The 23,405-nt window shown below is 36.1% G+C and overlaps 1 protein-coding gene across 9 annotated transcripts in view; it reads right to left on the bottom strand.

Annotated features, from left to right (window-relative positions):
* The window catches only part of REV1 (REV1 DNA directed polymerase), a 91,661-nt gene that overhangs the window by 15,514 nt on the left and 52,742 nt on the right, over window positions 1-23,405 (bottom strand). For 6 of the 9 annotated variants that reach the window (XM_040454017.1, XM_040454020.1, XM_040454021.1 and 3 more), the window contains 7 exons: window positions 21,180-21,886; window positions 18,061-18,168; window positions 16,560-16,676; window positions 12,010-12,118; window positions 7,319-7,447; window positions 4,809-4,963; window positions 2,279-2,398 (listed from right to left, as the gene is read on the bottom strand). In XM_040454017.1, the coding sequence (XP_040309951.1) occupies window positions 2,279-2,398; window positions 4,809-4,963; window positions 7,319-7,447; window positions 12,010-12,118; window positions 16,560-16,676; window positions 18,061-18,168; window positions 21,180-21,886 (1,445 nt within the window). Of the gene's footprint in view, window positions 1-2,278; window positions 2,399-4,808; window positions 4,964-7,318; window positions 7,448-7,959; window positions 8,074-12,009; window positions 12,119-13,976; window positions 14,160-16,559; window positions 16,677-18,060; window positions 18,169-21,179; window positions 21,887-23,405 lie in introns of those variants that run through there. The other 3 variants (XM_040454018.1, XM_040454024.1, XM_040454025.1) reach the window with 3 other exon arrangements.

Below are 23,405 nucleotides of genomic sequence, written 5' to 3' on the forward strand. Positions count from 1 at the left end.
TTTAATTAAATAAAACAGGTCTCATTAGGTAATGTTAGTGTAACATATAATCATTTTTCTGTAGAGTCCCCTAAAACATAAACTTATTGGAAGTGTGTTTTCTCTTTCTGAAGTAGCTACAGTAATTGTATATATTGTGCTAGACAACTGTGTGCCATGTATACATTTATGGGCACAGAGGGCCAAAAAGAGGTTGCAGAGGACAATGGGGGAGGTGTGTTCATTCATCCTGAGTTTCTTCTGGTTATTGGCCAGAGAGCTATCATATTAAATATCATATTTTCCACAAGATGTTAATAGGCACTATCTATTCATCCTCAACTATCTTTGGGAAATGACTGCTTCCTAACAAAAATATGGTTACTGCAACAATTCTCAACTTTTACTATGTGTGTCTCCACCAGGGATGGTACCCACACACATGTGAAATCTTTTTTTAAAGGAACAGCCTGTATTCTGTGGAGCACACTTTGGAAAAAAGATGATTATAACGCCATCTTCAAGACAGGCATAACAACAGCAAAGTGACATTTTGCATACCTGAAATGTTCTAAATTTATCTGATTAAGAATTTGGGAATTTGCTAAAAGTTGATAGACACATGGAAATCACATGAAGAATTTTGGGCGGATACAACCTGGTTTTGAAGACAGGAGGCCACATGGGAAGATGGCTTGCCAGAGGGAGCCAATCTTGCCACCCCTCACTATATTTCAGACATCCCCTAGGAAATTCAATGCTGTGCTAAGAATTCAACCAGGACATGGAACTTCAAAAACTTGCCCTTCAAGAAATAAAGTCCCTCTGGCCAGGAAACAAAAGGAAGTGAGAAGGAAGATTGCCAGTTTCAGGAACTAAAAACTCTATTTCTTGTAAAAATAAACAAACAAAAGAAAACAAAAAACCCCAAACAAAACTAACAAAAATGATTCAGTTTAAAGAAGATGGTGTGATAGACTGAACTGTGTCTCCTTCTAACACTCAATACCTCAGAATGTGACTATAATTAGAGACAGGAACTTGAAAGAGGTAATTGCAGTAATAAGGTCATATACAAGTGGGTCCTAATCCAGCATGACTGGTGTCCCTGTAACAAAAGGTTAGGACACAGATGCATAAAGAAAAAAGACCATGTGACAACACAAGGAGAAGATGGTCAGTCTACAAGCCAAGGAGAGAGGCCTCAGAAGAAACCACCCTGCTGACAACTCAATCTTGGACTTCTAGCCCCCAGAATCCTGAGAAAATAAGTTTCTGTTACTTAAGCCATGCAGTCTATGGTATCTTGTTATGGTAGCCTTAGCAAACTAATAGAGATGGCTAATAAAAAAAGCTTAAACTCCCTTTTTTTTTTTTTTTCCTAAGTAGGCTTCAAATCCAGCATGGAGCCTAACAAAGGGCTTGAACTTATGACCCTGAGATCAAGACCTGAGCTGAGATCAAGAGTCTGACACTTCCCCTAGAGACATTTCTTAGAAAGAGGTATCTATCTACTGGGGCGCCTGGGTGGCTCAGTCGGTTAAGCATCTGACCCTTGATTTCAGCTCAGATCATGATCTTACAGTTCATGGTTTTGAGCCCCACCGGAATTGTCCTACACACAAAAAAAATTAGATCTATTCCAGGCCTCAAAAGGGCAACTGTTTTTCAGTTATAATTATATTTGATGATTTGTCTATGGAAAGATTTTTACATGCTAGGATTGTTAGCCACACAGTAACCACACAAAAATATAAAATAACTAAACATCCTGGCCCTTAGCAGAGAAAGGTGGAGATAGACATTTTACTTCAACCTCTGAGTTAACAAAACATAACACTTCATCTTTAGGCTTTACTCTTCCTAATATGATTCGTACATTTTCTACTTTTCTTACTAAATTCAGAAACCTGTCACAAGTGCAGCAGTATAATTTTATAAATAGGGGTATCGATTCTCAAACTTTGTATGTGGCCTAGAAGTACACAATTTCAATTATGATTTATTTAAGGGGCGAAACGTCAATTTCATCATATTTAAAATGACTTCTTAGCATCCCCTGATCTTGTCACTTGAGAAATACTTAAACTAAAAGATGTGAGAAACAGAAAAGGTAACATGCAGGTCCTGGTAAGGAATTACTCATTGCAGAATTTCAAATTCTAGTTTTCATGGCACTCAATCATGGATAAAAAAATATATAATCATGTTTTGGAAAAGAATTATGTTCCAAAACTATGAAAAGCACTAATAAATGTTTACAATAAATGAAAGTTAAAAAGCACAGATCTGTATTTACCTGGTAGATTACTAACTAGCTGACCTCTGATAAAATCATCTACTTCTTCTGGTTTTAGGTGGTACTGCCCATCTGGTTTTGCTTTTCTAGTTGCCATTCTAGCAAGAAGAATATTAGAACCTATAAAGTTAAAAAAAAATGTTCAAGAAATATTCATAATTATTTTTAAATTTCTTAAAAAAAGACATCTACAGACAAATTACCTATCCAATTTCTTTCAAAAACAATGAAAAACAATTTTCATTTCTGATCATTTCAAACACAGTACAAAACTGGCAGAATTTTGTTAAGTATGACAGATTATAATCCACATGGTTATTGGATAGGGGTTTCCCTTTGTTCCCAACTGAGTGTCATTTCAACACCTCCTACCCCTGGTAAAGGAACAGAAAAAATAGTCCTAATCTTATGATTGGAAGTTTACAGGCACTGAAGGCAATGATCAGAAATCAGATCATCCCACCAACCAATGCATCCAGGCTAGGCAGGGAAATAAAGCCAAAGGAGTGCTATTGGAAGGGGGGTTATGGGGGCAGGGAGAGGCGGGGGAAGGGAACCCAAGGAACCTGAAGTCTCACTATATAATCAGAACATGTGCAGGATAGGGGCACTTGTACCCCAATGTTTATAGCAGCACTTTCAACAATAGCCAAATTATGGAAAGAGCCTAAATGCCCATCAATTGACAAATGGATAAAGAAGATGTGGTTTATATATACAATGGAATACTACTTGGCAATGAGAAAGAATAAAATATGGCCATTTGTAGCAACATGGATGGAACTGGAGAGTGTTATGCTAAGTAAAATAAGTAAGGCAGAGAAAGACAGATACCACATGTTTTAAGTCATATGTGGATCCTGAGAAACTTAACAAAGAACCATGGGGGAGGAGAAGGGGAAAAAACAAAAAGTTACAGAGAGGGAGGGAGGCAAACCATAAGAGACTCTAAAATACTGAGAACAAACTGAGGGTTGATGGGGGTGGGGGAGAAGGGAAAGTGGGTGATGGACATTGAAGAGGGCACCTGTTGGGATGAGCACTGGGTGTTGTATGGAAACCAATTTGACAACAAACTATATTTAATTAAAAAAAAAAAAAAAACCATATGCAGGAGAAATTGAGGGTATGAGCATCTTGAAAACAAAGACAGATAGTGACAGTGAGGTCCCAGGTGTGGTATGGACATGGAGAAGTAATGCAGAGCAGAGGAAAAGGCTACCAGGGACAGAGATGGTATCTGGGGTCTGTGAGAGGAGGGTGTCAGATAAATTGTTATGTAAATAATAAAATCTCCAGAATTTATGGAAGACTTATAAAAAGGATATGCCTCAGTCTTACGGAAGACTTATATAACAACTATGGGTTTTCCTAGGGTAGATATGTAGATATTCATTAAGAGAAAAAGTTCTGCAAAGTCATACTAAAACGATAAAAGTGGTGAGTTGTGGAGAGAGGGCTGAGGAATGGAAGTATCATGTGGGATTTTTGTTTTAATTATGTGCTTAAACTTAAAAGAATGTACTGTACTCACATTGTCACACCTGTAAATTAGAAAGAAGTACAAGTTAAAACAAACAAAACCCATGCCAGATACTGGAATACAGAAAATAAGCCCTAAATGAATATTGAGAAGGATCTGCGGGCCAAACATGGGAGGATAAAGGTAGGCCAGCTAGTAACAGGAAGAATGCTATGAATGTATTAATCATGTTTTTTATTTTCTGTATCTTATGATACCATGTTCTGACACCTTTAAAATCTTGCTGGCTGGGGAGAGTGGCTAGCTGGTTCCTAAGGACAGCAAACAGCTGTCATATCAACACCTATCAACATCTCTCATATGCAAGCCAGCCACCCACAACCATCTCATCAAGCTCACACACAAAAACAGTGTTTTCCTCCCCTAAATCATCCCAGGGCCAAGGTACCAGGGGACTAGAGATCTCCGCATATAGCCCTAAAACCACAGGATTATCCACAGTAGCCAATTCAAGGCTGTTTGCTCTGCTCTGTCCAGCTTTTCCCACAGAAACCCCAATATAGGCTCTGGCCTAGGATTTCCTCTCACCCTGCTTCTGCCTCCTGACCAAAACTGGGGGCTTCTCCATGTGGCCCTGTGTGGTGTGGCATGCCCCCTCCTCCTCTCAGGAAGTGTTAAAAAAGAGTATGTGTTTTTTAACACACATGTAAGAAAGAAAGTGTTTTTTAAAGAGTATGTTTACAAATATTGAATTCAATTCTCCCCATTTTTTGAAAAACTAAAATATTCCAACTTGTTTATCTGAAAGATACCATTATCAATCACTGACTTACGTTTCTAACACTTTTATCTCACGTATTACACAAATATGAGTGATACTAAGAACAGTTTTAGAAGTCAGGGGCCTATGTGGTATGATAAAAAAAAAAAAAAAAAAACAAAATCTAAAAAAAAAAAAAAATCACTCTTAAATATTAAACGGTATTCAGTGATCACAAAACAATACTTTGAGTAAAATGAATCATATGAGATAAGCTGTACACTAACCAATTCCAACAGAGGCAGCACATTTGGTCTGGTCTTTGATTTCCATGCGGACAGCATTTGCAAATTCATCAGGAGTAAGTCTGGTCTCTGCAAGGATCTCAGTGATGTCTACCAGTGCTTCATCACAACTCACAGCTTCGATGTTATGTGTGTAGCTATCAACAAAAGAGCAAAGGCAGTGAACCAGGCGCAGCCTGCCATCTAGTAGACACTAATGTTGCACCAAGTCCAGCCTTCCTATGGCATCTTTCTTCACATTTCCTAATAAGACTTAAAATGCTAAACAGTATTAGCATTTTAATTAAACTGACCCAAGTACCACTATTTAGTCACCTAACTTTTAACTGTAAAACGAATTAGTATTTTCTCATTTCCTATAACTACCAAAAATACAACAGAAATTACTATTCCAGTTTCTCTATACTGTAAAACTCTGAACATCTAAAAATTAGTGGGTGAATTAGAACTGTCAGAACATCTAAAATATTTTCAAACATGGTTTATCAGAATCCCAAATGGACAGAAAAATTACACAAATCAAATTAAGTAACTGATGATTTCCTAAACAAAAACACCATAATTAAATACTTTTCATTGTAGCAGACCTGGGATAGGGATATAGGATAGGATATAAAGGATATAAAGGTCAATCACCCCAAATACCTGTCTAAAAGAACACAGATGACATTCCCTGAATGTAAAAATACTTTGGGTTTTGGTTATGATCTACACAAAGGTCTTGTTTTAATTAGCTACAGAAGAGGAAAAGAAAAGCAGAGTTGTCATGTGGCTCCAAAGCTAATCCAATATGTGGACCACAAATGTAAGGCAACTGGAAAGGCCTCGAGGTCAAAAATGTGTCTTTAATAATCTACATGGTAAGGTATACTATGCCTCATCTCACCCACATCTTACTGCAGGTTACAAATCAGGTTAATGAATATTGAATATCTGTATTCATTTAAGAAATGAGTGTTTTGTTTACACTTAAATAAAGGTAAGAGCAGAAGGGTGCACCTGATCTGAAGAATTTTGCTTCAGAGTGAAAGCTAACTTGAAACATGGAGAATATGAAGCCGAGGCAGGATTTCCAAAGAGTGAAAGGAGAACACCACTGAATTTTTTCCCATAGCAAAGCCACATGTCACTGACAATGTCTGCACAAACTAAAATTATCTCAGGACTAGTATGTGTCATGGCTCTCTCTCAAATCCTCCTGATGTGAGATTCAGGCTGACAGTTGCTTGAATGCCTTGATACTCAAAACACAGTTGTACCACTACCCAGCTCAGTCATCCATTCTCAGCCCTTATTTGGATGCTTCTATTGACCCCAGCTCTAGAACAGGATTTAAAAACTTGGTAACACCAACATTCCCATATGTGGGATCTTAAGGACAGCTGTGATTATAAATGGCTTATCATTCAGCACTCAGACCCACAAACTAATGCCAGATACCGTCATCTGTTCCTTTTATTTTCTCTCTCTTGATCAAACAGAGATTGAATCTCATTCCTCTCTGTAGGACCAGCACCATCAACAACTGTTTGCATTTAATAGATAATAAATAGATATTCAAAATAATGTGTAACAAAGGAGAGGAAGAGGTGAAGACAGAGGTACAAGAAGGATCTCTTAGAACATTAATATACTCCAAAGGTCAACAGACCTTGGCCTACTGTCCAAATAGTTTTGGTAAATCGATAATACAGCCATGCCCATTCACTAATACTTCTGTCTGTGGCTGCTTTCACAGTTGAGGAGCTGGGACAGACCTTTTCTAGCCCTTTATAGAAAAAAATATGCTGACTGCTGCTTCAGACCATGCATGGCCTACAATATATTTATTTTAAATTTTGAGTTTTGAATTAATATTAAATATACCTACACTACAACTAAAAATTAACCTCCTTTTCTCAAGCCAACTAATCAACCACCCTGAAACTATACTAAAAACTTAAAAACTAACTTTTGGCATACCTAATGATTTTAGAAGATAAATGGTTTTAGAGTCTCCACTTATTAACCCATTTATCTAATCATAAACGAAACTATAATTCAAACATAATAAAAGAAAAAAACCAGGTTAAAAAATGCCAATCTTTCATCTGTCTGGGTTAATGATTTTAGAAGATAAATGGTTTTAGAGTCTCCACTTGTTAACCCATTTATCTAATCATAAACGAAACTATAATTAGGTGAAAAAATGCCAATCTTTCATCTGTCTGGGTTCCAAGGGAAGAAAACGAGAGCCACTTAACTAAAGTTATGCAGGCAGAGAACCCGTTTATACCTATTATCAGGAAGCACCTGAACAGTTTGAGAAGTGCAAACATGTCCCTTAAGATTGAGCTACTGATTATTGGAATTGCTGAGGAATGGGACACTGAAAGAGGTTAAGAGTCTAGCAAATATGACCCTGCCAACCCTAAAGAAAGCTGGATTCTCTTCATTATTAAATATAAGAAGTAAAAGAACAGACATGAAAGTGACTGTGGTATATGCTGTACCTTGCCAAAGTTTCATACATTGTTCGTGCAACTTCCTTATATGCATGAAAATCATATGGAACAGCTTGAAGATTAGGACAAAGTTGTTTAGCTTGCCCAAAAAACATTCCATTCTTAATGCCAACTTGTCTAGAGAAAGAATAAAACACAATGAATGTTATACTAGGAATAACTTTCAAATGCAAAATCAAATATCAAATGTTGACAGTATGTCCCCATGCCAGTAATATATACTTTTCGTTTAACTCAATTCTCATTAGGGATAAACAACAAGCATTAATAAAACTTCAAGTTTGTTTCCCCCCCAAAGGAAAAATGCACAATTGACTGATTAGTGTAAATGACATGTGTAAATGTGCCAAAATATGTTATTAAAAGACCAGGTTTGGCTCTTGTCTGTATCTAAAGATTTCTCCTAAGACTCAGACCTCTGGCCCCTTTGCAGAGATGCCAGCATGCCATATGCTGGTGATATCACAACCACCACAGAGCAGGAATGTGCTGTCAAAAAGAGGTTTTCTTCCCCTAACACATGGCACGGTTTGGCCAGGGTTCATCCCCCAAAGACAAAGAATATAAACGAAAGAACTACACAAAACAGTGCTATGTGACAAACAGACAAAATGTACTCATCCTATTACCACCCAATTCCCAATTGACCAATTCCATGCTCCTGAAGTGGCTCCACAGTGGTTGAGATGCCAACAGCATTGTATATGGTAGGACATCACTCTGGGCAGGAGCCAGGGTTCCAGAACTTTGAGGGACCTAATTGAAAATGGTAAATTTTAAATCTTTTGCGTGTCTCAATGCCCCACATTACCTTTGATATTTGGAGCATTCAGCACAAAACTGTAATTATGGAATTATATATAATTAGTAAAATTCCATTTTAACACTCTGTAATGAAACCAAGAAAAAATACTAAAATAAAAACACAAGCAAAATAATAAGCACTGTTTCACCAGATTACATACTCCTGTGTAAATACATCAGTTATTCTATACATTTTTTCAATAAATATTTACTAAGTGCTTACTCAGCATGGTAGTGTGCCTTGTTTTGAGAAACAATATACAAATACTATGCTTCAGTTACTCAGAAATCTCTGGCACCCTCCCCATCTCACACCACCGAAAGCCAAGAAGGAAAAGAATCCTCCAAGCTACTCAGAAGTAAATGCAAAATCGTATGCATTTCTGATGGACACAAAAACAGTAATAAATTATCTGACTTCAAAGCTCCTAGTAGACAAGAATAGGAAGGAAAAATGACAGTAAAAGAAGTGCTGACTGACATACAGTATGGCAACGAAAATTTTCTCATTCATTCAACAAAAATTTATGTCTGAGGTATTTTGCGAGGTGGTAGGTAAAACATGGTAAACAAGGGGCGCCTGGGTGGCGCAGTCGGTTAAGCGTCCGACTTCAGCCAGGTCACGATCTCATGGTCTGTGAGTTCAAGCCCCGCGTCAGGCTCTGGGCTGATGGCTCAGAGCCTGGAGCCTGTTTCCGATTCTGTGTCTCCCTCTCTCTCTGCCCCTCCCCCGTTCATGCTCTGTCTCTCTCTGTCCCAAAAATAAATAAACGTTGAAAAAAAAAAAAAAAAAAAACCAAACATGGTAAACAAAACAGACCCCATGACGTTCACAAGGATTACCCTCCCTACACTCACCCACCAAATAATAGATCATAGTCAATGGATCTTGTTTAGTAAAGCAAGGACGTGTGTGTGTGTGTGTGTGTGTGTGTGTGTGTGTGTGTGTGTAAAAGTTTTGAAGTCTATATACAAACACATACAGTTTAAGACATTTTCAATAATGCTACATGTGTAGGTTCAGCATGCAAAAGCTAAGCTTACAAATTAAAGGTAATTATTCATTATTGAAAGAATGTGTTACATAACTGCTATATACTGTATTCTTATAATTACAATAATTGTATTTTCCTATTTTTTCACTTATTCAAAAATTTTCAGGGATATGTTACTTATTAGCAAAACAAAAGACATCTATTTATGTACTTGTGCACATATACATCTTGGAGAGAAATGTTTAGGAGCCACTAAACACTAGGGAAGTTACAAACAAAAAAGGAAAACCTAAGGGAACCTAAGAGGGTTCCCATAACTAAGGGAAGGAAGCAAAATTCTCTTGAGTTGGTAGTTGGGAAAGTGGATTTGTTTCATATAAAATAAATGAGTAAAGGCAAATACAAAACATTATAGTGACCCTTCACTACAAGTGGCTTATCTATTCCTGTCAACTAGATCCCACAGAGAATAAACTACCAATACTTTATCAGTGTGTGCCACAAAAATTGTTTATTTGCAGGTTTACACTGCACATGTATGTCACTGCCCATTCAATATGCTAATAGGTATCCACATCACTATAAGAACAGTAAAGCGTCCTTACAAAAGTGCATGAAAACAGAGATTTAAAAATGATTGATCTTAAAAAATATGTGATTCTCGCATATTCATAGATCACTTCCTATTCATCCATATATCTACCTTCTCACTTATGTATAAATCTTGCTCTGTTAAGTATGAGTAAAACTACTAACAGTAATGTATATTCTAGCCTTCGTATATACATTCTACCTTTCCATAATTTCTACCCTCATGTGTACATACCATCCCTTCCTGACCTCATTATTAGTCTGTGTCTTTTGGAAACTCAACAATGGATAAAACTGGGAGGCCCATCCCTATATCCAGTCCCTACTCCAACCCTAAAAACATTTCTCTGATGCAAATGTGAGAAATTTTTAACAAATCTTCTCACCTAAGGAAAATATAATTATTGGACAAGAAAAGGGTATCCAAGAATTGTTTTCTAGAGACTTTCTATTAACAGCTTTCTACAAAAGGAAAATCACAATAAGAGATAAAACCCCACTCTTATGGGTTTTTCTTCCCCCAACTTATACTCAAATTCATTTTCATCACTTATGTTTCTCCTTAAACAATTACCACCTCACTGGCTTGCTGCATAGTATTTGGACCATATTATCGTAACACCAATTATTCTGTAATACATTCAGCTTGACAATCACTATCTTTGATGCAATACGACTGCAACATCCAAACACCGAAAGAAGCCTAGAGCTCCTAGAGCTCCTCCTACAGCTGTGGCTACTTGTGTCCAAAGCCATCAGGAACAGGAAACACTTTTACCCCCGAGGCAGCCTTGCTACCCTCTGACCAGCACTCAGCCTGGGGTGCTGAATGAGAAGAGACACCCTTCAGAAGCAATAGAGAGGGTGGGGCTTTCACTTCAGCCCTGAGCAAAACTCAAACACCAAGAGAGTATTCCTGAGCTTCCCCATGCCCTCCACATGTGAACACAACTGTCCAGACACCAGAGGCACAAGTCATCATCCAACAACTCAGTGGGGAAAAAAGCCAGACTTACTGAGCACAACACAAAATCAGCTCTAAACTGCCTGGCTTAATAAAAATATAACAATCCAGAATGCATTTGTATCGGACTTATCATTTTTATTCAAGTAAATTTTCAACTCTTGGGCTGCATTATCAACAATGAAAAGGTTAAAACATAATTCTGTCAATAAGAAAGGCAAAGTCAGTCTAGGAGTAAAAGTTTCACAGGTCATAATTGGGAAATAATTTAAAATATTTTATAATTATGTATGTTTGATTTCAAAGTTTTCTTAAGTATTCTTTTTATAAAATAACTGGCAAGATTTTAAACTATTTCAGTTAGATGATGTTGAAATATCTTTTGTTTCTATTAGACTTGCTTGAACAACCCCAACTTTTAATTAGGACTGAAAAATGTTACATATATCAAATCATTATGCTATACACCTGCAACTAATATAACGTTACATGCCAATTATATCTCAATAAAAAAGAAAAGTATGAATGACAAAGGCATAAGTAAAAAAGACTGAAAAATATAACTGATGTAGGACTCTTTGTTTTTATAATTGTTAAATACTTTAACGCTTGCCAACGTCATGTAAATGTTATAAAGGTAGAAAGTGTCAGTTATCAGGAAAGAAAAAAAAAAGAGGCAGCTCTTTCAAATTAATCATTATTACTCCTAGTTTTAAATGATTTAAGTGTGAGGAACACATACATAATGTCTGTTTCTTCCTGTACTAACAGAGCCCATTGTAATGAGAGTTTAAGGTTACTGTAAGATAAAGACCTACACACAAAGTTGGTACTAACAAGTTGACAACAGTCTGCAATTTTAAGTGAGGAGGTTATTGGGTATGCCAATACGCAATTATTTACTTGTAATTTAATAGACAATCAAGTTTTAACAAAAAATTTTAAGAAAATGTTATGTATTACGAGTTTTAAATTGCAAGGGATTTTTCTTAGCTATAAAAAGGAGTGATGAGAATAGATGAATAGTAAAAAATATCTAATTCTTTAATTCTATCCTTCAAAAGACAATGGTCTGAAAGTGACAACGCCCAATTTCTTTTGGTTTCCACTGTAGGACCTACCGATTCATCAGGAAAGTAAGGTATTTATTTAAAGTTATCTAGCATTTGTGAAAGGAAAAAAGGAACTGAAGGGACTAAGCCTTGAAATATTTCTTTCCATAACATGTAATACAGGGATGACTGGCACGTCTGAATCCACTTCAAAGAGTCTGTAAAAATGATTAACTATCCGTAAGTATTACAATAGACTTAATTTCCACATACCTGGCTTCGTAACTACAAGAGGCAATTTCAGCCTTTGACAAAACAGAATCAATCCCATTTGCTTGTGCAGAATCTTGATTCTCCCACATTGATGAATCTGGTATCTTTGCTTTAAAAATAATAAAATTTAATGATTATACATTGGAAACTCATTTTCCTCAACTTTCATTCAAGAAATGTATTTTCCATTCCTTTCATATATAAATGCATAGTAAATTCCAAATAGTTATATCCACTGGTATTGGTCTCCTTACTTAATAAAAGAAAACTTATAGCTCTAAAATGGTTTGCTTCCATTTATACTTCATCAGCGGTCAGACAAAAATGTGTAATAAATTGAAAGTGTTCACTTTAGTAAAGATTTTGAGTTTTTTAGTTTTTTTTCTTTTTTTACACAATGTATCAAAAGATAAATATAAAACATTCTTCAACAGTCTCTTGAGATGAAAAGGATGAAAAGTTATCAGGAAGATGAATCCCTCTTTTAGCCTTGAAAGGATTATACAGCTCTCTGTAATGGGAAACTTAAGTTAATGGAAAATACACATTTCTCTGAATGTTCTTTGCTATTTCCTAAATAAACTACCTCCAAAGCTTAAAGCTACTGAACAACATGCTCAACAAACACCAATTTCCTGTAAGTCATTCGATCCAATTCAGTAGGTCGCATACCAGAAAGAGGTTTCATCCTAAATTTAAGGTTTTTCTTTTGAACACACATCGGGTAAAAGAGCTTCACAACACTGCCCACCTTTCAGTAAGTTCTACTCAATGGCTTAACAATGCATGTTCAATTAAAAACATTCAGGTGTGATCAGAATACCAATTGCTTTACACAATACAACTCTAGCCTAAACAGTACCACTCACTAGTATCTTTTAATATCCAAACCCAATTTACAGCTTCACACAAGATTATAAAAGCACCTATCAGGAGAGTACTGACTGCACGCCATTTTACCTCCTTTAGCACCTTTAGCTTCACTAGCAATTGAGAAAGATTAAAACACAACTTCAGTTCTTGGTCTCTTGGGATATTAAGTTCCAAGACTATGTTTTAAAAACATATATTCTTGAAACACAATCTCAGCCATAGTTCTAGTATTATGAACAAAAATACCAGTAGTTAGTAAAACAAGCCAAGATATACCACTTCAATTAATTCTAGACAAACCTATTTTGAGTATAATATATAACTAGCAAACCCAGGATTTCTCTTCTGCATATTTCAGAGACACAATGTTCCATGAAAAATCAGCCAAGTTAAAGCACCCCCAGGAACACATGGCAAAGTATCTGGCTTTATGGGCCAAAATAAGTCTTCCTGATTTGACTCCAGAAACTGTCAACATCTTTTACCCAACTATGCAACCCACGTAAGTATTTCTGGATTCCGGCACCCAAACACACAAAGCATAAACCCAAATCAAACTGAAAGGACTGGTATCTTAATGGGCTCAAATCCCACTTGCCTCAAAAATTAAAACAGCAGAGTATAAAATTTAAGCTATGATTTCTGATATATTATGATACACATATGCTATACTATGATACATTAAAAACAGAGTGCAGAGCAGACTTCCCCATTTTTCTGAAGCATCTTAGAAGGCTAAATATTATCAGCTTAGTCCATTATTCTAAGCTGAAAATCTTTAGGAAATTTCAGGATTGTCAGTATCATAGTTCAAGAGAGGCTGCTACTGAACCAACAACAACAACAAAGAGAGCTGAAGCTTGAAGAGCCACAACCAGCTGCCTTTCACAGGTATAACCATGATTATGTATGCCTTGAAAGTTGGGGAGTTAGGTGACTTCTATTTGAAAGTCTAGTTAAATAATCTACGATACTTGTCTGGAAAATCACAGGAAAGTCATGCTGGAGGTGAGAACAGTGTCTGTGCTCCCTGTGCTCCCAATGCCCTGCCTGAGAGGCAGCACCTCGGGTTTCTCTTCACTGGGCTGGCTGACCTTTTCCACAGTGCAGCAGAGTGCAGGGATCCCTCCACGAGCGCAGTGAGTTGCTTCAAGGGAGATTCAGGGAAATTCAGGGACACACTGTCCTCACTGGAGGGCAAAGTAGAGAACTGCTCATCAAAACTTGACAAACTAGACGGGCACATGGAGAATGTGGAGGAACGGTTGGAGAAATCAGAGGCCGGGACCCAAGTCTGTGAAAAAGAAATCGCTGAGAATAAATCTATGACTAAAACGATTTTAAAAACTGTTGTTCTTTAGAATGAACACTGAAGTTGTTGAAGGGGTAAGAAAACATCTGCATCCTGGAATCCAGGAAAGGGTAAAAGGCCCCAACCACAAAATCTTGAGTATAAATGGATTCCAAATAATGAGGTCCCCTCAATGAGAAGCGTCACTGCTGAGTACTGTTCAGGAAGCAGCTTCCAAAGGAAGTCATGGATGGAAAGCCCTTGGTTATGCTGGTGTATTTAGACAAAGAGTTTTTTAATATGACGAATAAGAAACTAAAGTTTCTATCTATAAAAGGCTAAAGATGCTATTTGTTCTAATACTTTGCCTAGACGTACAAGCTGAAAAATCAGAACTGATTTTTTTGTTTTAAAAGCTAGTGTGCAGAAGCCAAAGATTCTAATTCCTAAATTGATCCTCGATATTTTAAAATTTGATGTCATGTCTTATAAGGACACAGAGAAAGAAAGATCAGGGAGTAACAAGGAAAGAAGAACAAAGGCACTGAAAAAACAAGTTCTAAGTACAAGGTTAGTTGCAACCAAACTTTAAGAACAATCTGTTCATTTTATGTTACAAATATTTTGGTAAGCTCCTAATGGGTCAAAGGCTTAGGACATAAAAGTGAATGACATCAAGTTAAAGAAAGAATATAAAATGCAAAGTATTATATTCACCTGTTCTAGTGACAGAAAAACTATTTTTGACAGTTTTCAATGTCAAGTGAAATTTCAACATTTCTCTTAATATTTACCTTCCAATTTCCTACCCACATGTAGAGGTGGAGGGGATGTGAATTATAAAAGGTCATTACAGTGTTATGAAAATCCAGTGGCTAAACTGACGAAGATAATTAAGTAAGCAACAACTGTATTCTGTTAATAAACTGTGTGTGGTCAGATCACTTGTGAAGGAAGGAAAGATGTAAGAGGACTAGTTCTCTGCTACTCCTAAGGGATGTGTGCTTGCCAAGGCCAAACTTCCAGGCAGAGACTGCTGAAATACAGATGTGTGTAGCAAACACAAGATTCTACCCACCAGAGAAACGGAGTACTGCATAACTGACAGACATTACTGAACGGTATGTCCATGGTATTTTTTCTTCTTTCAACGCTCATTCAGTAAGTTTTTCACTGACTGCCCAATGTGACAAGTATGCATTTCCTTAAGCTACTTACTTGTTTTCTAGAAACCAACCTAGCACAAAACCATACTACCAATACTTAAGAAACTACCCATATTGCCACATACCACAATACAACTAAATCTTAAGCTCAATACTGACTACTTCAAGATCTATTCATGACACACAAAATGTTGGAATGTCAAAAATCTCTTAAAAGATTTAAATAACCAAGAGAAAGGAAATCTGGAAAATACAGGTACACATGAAGCATAAAGTTCTATCTCTAGTTATTGTCTTTTGTATTCATACCATGTAAACAGATAATCACGACCAACAAAAAGACTGTAATTCCAAAAAACTCCTCAGATATGTCCAGTGGCTTTCCTTCTGCCTTAATTTCTATGAGATCATTTCTAAAATAATCCCAAATTCTTATAACTGAAAACTAGGAACCTGAAATAATCAGGATGAAATTTAACTGCTTGCCTTCCATTCCACTGTATATTTCTGACTACTTTCTGATTAATATTCTTCTGGAAAATTAATTTTTAAAAACTTTTGGTTTTGCAGACATTCAAGAGGAAACTGATCAATGACAAAGAATTTAATTTCTAATCAAATATTTCTCAGGAAATTTACTCAGGGGGAAAAAACAGACATAAAAATGTTAATACTGTGATCAGTATAATTTATGATTTTTATTAATAGCAAAAAATTCAAAAGCCAGTGAGGCAAGAAAATGTTCAAACAGGTTCAACAAAGATATGGGGAATGATTCCTAGTATTTATCTTCTTATTCCAATAAATAAAGTCCTACTATTTCTTATTCCACAGCCTCACACAAATCTTTAGTGTCTTTACTGTTGATCAGTGACCAAACAACTAGTAATCAACTTGAGTCTAGAGACCACCACAAAATGATGTCCATGATTTTATTTTTATCCCAATCTAAATATACACAAAGCAAACTAATCACACCCTATAAAACATTCTTTTCTATCCCAGGAAAATATCATCATCCAATTCAACAAAGCAGGACTATAAACCAGTCATTTGTATTGCATGCAGATTTTGCTTTAAGATGTCACTGACACCTTTAAAACCCTTGAATGAAAAAGCTAATTATTTCAACTCTTTCATTTCTGTAATGACAATACCAGCAGCAAAATCCAGACGTCTTCAACAGGAGCATTATGACTTCAAAGAGAGCTCATTTGTACCTGCTTTGCCTTTCAGGATTTTATTCTGGTAATACTGCCACTCCAACTGGGGGTTAGCGCCAGGACGTAAAGGTGCCCTTCCTGTGCCTCTGTTACTTGTAACAGCCACTGGTTTTCCTGTGAGGAAAAAAAATTATTTTTAAATCTAAATATAGGAATGTTAACATGGCAATATGTAAAGGAAACATTTTCAAAAGTTTTAAAAATATGACATATTTTCTTTAGCTTTAGACATTAATCCATAAGGAGCTAGTATCTTTAAACATTCTCAATCACCATACAAAAATCATCTAAGTTTCTCAACACCCTCCAAAAAGTAAACTATTTATGACAATATGATACATTTATTCAAGTTAAAACGCTATCACTTCCTTTCTCATGATTTTTGTTTGGTTTCTTACAGTAGAGAAGAGTCAACTCAGATCCTAGATTCAAAGTGGAATGGTGGGAGAGGGTAAGAAAACCAACTACATCTGGACTTTTTATATTTCTGGTATCAGAAAAGTAAGGTAACATCCAATCTTTCAATTTTACAACAAGAGAAACAAATATATATGCAAAGGGACCACAATCTGACCTACTATATAATAAACTTGAGAATACAGTGCCTCAGTTTTTGGTTTAGTTATAAAATCTTTCAGGTATCATTTCCTTGTGTATGCATTAAGTTACAAAAGAACTGTAACTTCTTAAAGCAATACCATGCATCATTCATACATATGTTACTGAATGCATTTGTTGTGAGGATAAAAAATACTACCATCAGAGTGACTCATCAGGCTAAACTCAATTCTTTAAACATTCTAAACTCCCTTCAAAGCTGAAGCAGTAGCTATTCATGACACAAATAAAGCCCTGGTGTTAACCCAGCAGTTTCTGTGCTTTCCTGAAAAAGAACAGACTCTCAGAAGAAAATGCTAATAGTTACATCTTTCAAGCACAGACAGAACTACTGAAAAATCCAGAATAAATGTTTTTAAAAGTATTGATTAACTCACAAATATCTGAAATTCCATTAAAACAAAGATGACAGTATATCTCAGCAATATTCAATAATGCAAAATTATTCTCAAACCAAAAAGTTGGAATGTGCACTAGCATCATCAGAACAGTTAATCAAGTTATTTACCCAAGAGAAAGAAAGCACATGGACCCAAACTGCGGAAGATGCTACCATAAAATTTCTATTTAATAACCAAGTAACAGTAAATATGTAAAAATATAGAAAATGCCCAATGCAGGTACCAGTCTTATTAGTCTTAGATGAGATCTTTCAGCTGAAGAGGAGTATTCTTCCCTAAAAGACCTAACCTCCACAGGGAGAACAAAATGTTTCTAATTTCCCTTTATCTTTCTTGCTAACTGAGTCAGAAAACTTGGAAGCAGGGATTTATTTTGCCAAGGAAAATGAAAATAATATTTCTTGAAGGTTTTATGATCCCTTAGAATATATATTTATAACAATATCAAGTTTTCTTAAAATATGAACAAGAATACAGACCTTTGAGATCTGGTCTATTTCGTATACCCACTGATACAAAGAAGCAATCCATATCAACATGCATTATACAGCTCTGATGCCTGGGTGAACTCAATACTGACATATTTCCTAGAAGGAAAAAGAAAATGTTCAAACCTGAAGCTAATTTTTAATATCAAAAAAAAAAAAAATCAGGTCTATTTAATTTTAAAAACTGTACTTTAAGTGCCTATAAGTTGAATGAAGTCTCAAAAAAATACAGTATCTATTACAGAATATTTCAATCACTTCAAGCAAGGTCAAACGTCAGTTTCTTTGGCTCTAAACATAATCCAGAGATATAAATTTAGTTTGCAAACATAATTTGAAATCAATTATGAAGATAGCATGTCTTCCTAATCTATATTGTAATAATTATTAAGTCTTTCATCCAAAGTATGTCTAAATACTTAAAGTTATTTCTGTGTGAATATTTTATTAAAATGTATAAAAGTACTTTCATATAGTTACGTGGAGCTAAGTAACTTTAGATGATCAGTATTCCATATGCAGTCTACAAATATTCCTTGATTAAAAAAACAGTAAAAACTGCCAGTATAGAGTGCTTGGTAGGTGTCATGCACTGTTTTAAGAGGTTTACATGTATTTATTTAAATTCTCAATATGATGAAATATATAATCTTATTAGGTCCATTTGATAGATTAATATTATGTTATGTTAATGACTGTGTTATGCAGCCAGTAAGAAGAAGCTGAACTGGATTTCAACTCTAGGCAGTCTGATTTGAGCCCTGGAACCATCACATCGTTGCTCTAGATATATTTAGAAAAAGTCTATAAAACAAATACCTACATATAAATCTGTAGGTAAATATATACAATTTTCCTCCTTTAGCCATTAAACACTATTAAAAATCAGCTCTGACATATATGCCACTTTCAAGAAAAGGGTAGTGTCCTCTCCTAAGGACTCTGCCTTCTAATCACCTTGAGCTATGTATTTTGGTTTATCAGGGTTATTGCAACCAATCCAGCCACAACTAGAGCTTTGTTCTTTATCAGTTCCATCCTTAGACCTTTTTCCTAGTCCTCTAAAATATAGAATTCTTGGAAATAAGAACTCCAAGCTTGTAAAAAGTTCTAATCTCAGGGCACCTGGGTGGCTCAGTTGGTTAGGCGTCCGACTTAGGCTCAGGTCATGACCTCGTGGTTCATGAGTTCAAGCGCGCGTCAGGCTGCATCAGGTTCTGTGCTGACAGCTCAGAACCTGCTTTGGATTCTGTGTCTCCCTCTCTCTCTGCCCACCCCCCCCCCCACTCTGTCTCTCTCAAAAACTAAATAAACGTTAAAAAAAAAAAAGTTCTAATCTCATAAAAAAGTTTTCTGTTGATAGGTTTAAGAATACTAGTACTGAAGGTGTTAAGTCTTCAGAATAAGCTTCCAAAACCTTACACTTTTACTCCCCAATGGTTCAGACTACTACATTTACCAAATTGTGACTGTGAAAGCAGTGTGAAAGCACCAAGTTCTCACTATGTGCAAGGCAACAAGCCTTTGTTCATGTTATCTTCCCTTAAGTTCAGAAGCCCACAAAGTGAGCACCATGGACCACCTATCACTCCACCGTGAAGGGGAAACTGAGACCCAGAGAGGTGAACTGGCCCATGGCCCTGCAGAGTCAGAATTTGGATTAAGAATACATTATTGAACTCAAGCCATGCACTTCCTTGCTATCCTCTGTATTATCTCAAGAAATGATTTAGAAAATAAATCTTAACAATTATAATTTTGCTGTATATAAATATTATATAAACATAATATAAACCCCAAATAACTGCTTTAAATATTCAAGTAGTACAGAATGCATATACCAAACACCTACTGAATGCTTTCATACAATATAAAAATTTATCATTTTATTCCATTCATGAAACTAATTCATAATAATTCTTTGCAGCTTTCAAAATTAAATGACCTTTACCATATGAGGCCAAGGGATGATGAATGGATAATCTAATACCTGTAACATTATTCTGAAATATCTCATAAGTAACACAAAGTATTTAGGACTACATCAAACACAACAAAACATAATAGAAAAAAACCCACAGGGAGAAGCTCTATCACTGTCTAGGGCAGAACCATGAGCTTCTCTCTGTACCTCAGTTTCCATAGCTATAAGTTAAAAGGTAATATGAGATAATCTGAGATATCTCTCTAAAAAACAAAACAAAACCATATATTCTATAAACAGTTATCTAAAACCTCAAACCAGAAACTAATTAGTAATGACTGCATAGAAATACAGTCTGTAATTGTTGGTTTTGTTTGCTTTTGAAGACAAGAAAAGTATTAAAAAACAAAATACTTAGGGGCGCCTGGGTGGCGCAGTCGGTTAAGCGTCCGACTTCGGCCAGGTCACGATCTCGCGGTCCGTGAGTTCGAGCCCCGCGTCAGGCTCTGGGCTGATGGCTCAGAGCCTGGAGCCTGTTTCCGATTCTGTGTCTCCCTCTCTCTCTGCCCCTCCCCCGTTCATGCTCTGTCTCTCTCTGTCCCAAAAATAAATAAAACGTTGAAAAAAAAATTAAAAAAAAAAATAAAAATAAATTAAAAAAAAAACAACAAAATACAATTAACCCATCTACTATTGTGTGAAAATACTTAATCTCACTACAAGTTTACCACTGTAATTACAGTAGCTATTAAGTCAGTTCTTTAATAATTTAAAAGTCATTCAGATGCCAGCTTCTAGAATTAAGTTACTCTTACCAAACCAATTTATTCTTACAAGAATTTGAGCACTGGATAGAATTACATGTTATATTTTACACAGTTCAAAATTTCAACAACTGACAAGGTCTACATGAGGAATGAATGCTCAGAATCCCAACCTTGTTACTGTTTAAGTTACCTGAAAATATTCAGCTAGCCAACATTTAAATCTAAATTTGTAAAAAATATTTTAATAAGGAAGAAAGCTTTCTATAATCTGCTATACTTACTGTTAACTTACATGCCCCGATATTCCTAAAGACTTTTATGAGAGCTTAGTACTGATCAGAATACCAGTGACACCTTAAGAAGAACAAAATGGTCAAGTACTATTGTTTCTTAAGAAAACAATGTTAGTAAGTATCTACCTGTGTCAGTTACAACAAGTGCAGACCTGCCTGTTTTCATTTTTTTTAACTTTTCCCTTCCTGGAAAGATACCACTACTTTGTCTTTGTAGGGTATTGACAAACTCAGTCAATTCACACTTCCACATTGATATGTGATGCAGTCTTGAGTGGGAGTAGAAGTCTGAAATAAAATTGCAATCTGAAGGTTTGGATGGCACTGAAGGTGCTGCCTTGCTAAGAGCAGGTACTGAAGTGCTTTTTGTGCTTGAAGGCCCCTGAACAGCGGAGTGGTGAGCACCATTTATCTTAGTGTTACTGTGCAAAGATGATAAGGAGAAGGAATGAGTTCTGTGTGGATTCCGCACAGCATCTGTGTTTCTAGTGCTCTGTTGCAACTGATGCAAAATGCAGTCTCTGAAGTCAGTGCTGCTCTTCTCAGCCTGCTCCTCCTCCTGGGCAAAGTCTGGAGAAAGCCTGCTGGCAACACTGTTGCCCATGGGCACCAAGCAATCCTGCATCTGTAAGGCACCATTAGAGCTAGGAGTATGTCCATTAAAAATGGCAGTGCTGTCTCTGTGATGCGGAATTCCGTTTTGTTTCCTTCCTGGAAGGATGTGCTCCAGCTCCGCAAAACTAAAATCATTATTGGCATCTTCTTCATTCCAACTGTTCATTCCATTGACTTTGACTTCATTTTCTGTCTCAATCTTCTTAATTATGTGATTTCTACAGACAGAAAAAAAGATTTAAATTGATATGTGACTTTCAGGCTAAAACAATTTTTAATGTAAACATGGTCTTAAGTGATGCACACCTTCAATATTTCTCCCCCTAAAAATTGAAAAATTAAGCCATAAATTTTATATTCTTTCTCTTCCAAATAAGATAATTCTTAGCTAAACCAAAGTAGCAAGGTAACTACGAAAATCCTAGAACATAAAGTCTTGTAAGTTTTGTTCTTTTTTTTTCAAACTTCAAATACTCCCAAAGAAGAAACACAAAAGAATCTCAGGTTGAAGAAAAATAAAAACTATTTTCAATTATTCTTCCCACTAAAATTTATTTTTTTTTATTTTTTATTATTTTTTTATTTTTTTTTTTTCAACGTTTATTTATTTTTGGGACAGAGAGAGACAGAGCATGAACGGGCGAGGGGCAGAGAGAGAGGGAGACACAGAATCGGAAACAGGCTCCAGGCTCCGAGCCATCAGCCCAGAGCCCGACGCGGGGCTCGAACTCACGGACCGCGAGATCGTGACCTGGCTGAAGTCGGATGCTTAACCGACTGCGCCACCCAGGCGCCCCTTCCCACTAAAATTTAAATGGAACCTGTAACCCCTAAATACCCACAGTAGCACAGTATCTGGCATTTACTAGGGAGTCAATAAATTATGGGAGTTAACATAAATAACTCCCATAAAAATGGATAAGAAACTTTATCTGAATTAATATTCCTAGTTTTAGTTTTATGTAAGGCATTGTTCAACACATTAAATATGATACTGCTACAATCCTAGGGCCAGTTAGTTTCACTCAGGAAGACTGACAGACTGTATTTACTAATCCCTTAATAGGCCCACTGTCATGAATAGGTAAAAAGAACTAGGTTAATGTGTATGGGTAATTCAGTAAAATGTATACCTAGTAAAATGAGGACATCTGCTTATTAACAAAGGAAATGGCATTTCATTTCTTAAAAAAGCATATTCAGACACCAGGGTGGTCCAAGGCAATCTGACCAAGTTTCTGGAGGACAAGTTTATAAATGTAGGACCTATGACAAATGTTTTGCTAAATTCACATTCTGACTCCTCTAGATATTTGCTTGTTAATACTCTATAATAAAGACAAATTTCATTTGCATTCACAAAAATGATCTAAGTAACAAAAACAAAAACCTGAATTACAGAACAGCAATTCATTCTTAGAAACACCCACACCATTAACCCAATTACAGTTCAGGCTCCAGAGAAGGTTGCCTGATACATGATACCCAGGCATTGGTGAGGCTGCCACAGTATTACCAAGTTTAATCTAAAGTCTCTCATCCTAATACCAACACAAGAGATTAGCAGTAACAGTATGAATAAACAGAAAAGTCACACATGAGACAGATGCAAAACATTACCACCCATTTCTGGGTTGGCTCTGGCTGAACCATCTCATGGAATATGACAGGCAATTCTGATTAGGTCCAATCTTCACAGATGATCATGCCAGTGAAAAGGGAAAATAGAAGATCAGG

Source organism: Herpailurus yagouaroundi, unplaced genomic scaffold (genome assembly GCF_014898765.1).
Source record: "Herpailurus yagouaroundi ecotype Mexico unplaced genomic scaffold, PumYag 210, whole genome shotgun sequence".
Classification (NCBI taxonomy): Eukaryota; Metazoa; Chordata; class Mammalia; order Carnivora; family Felidae; genus Herpailurus; species Herpailurus yagouaroundi.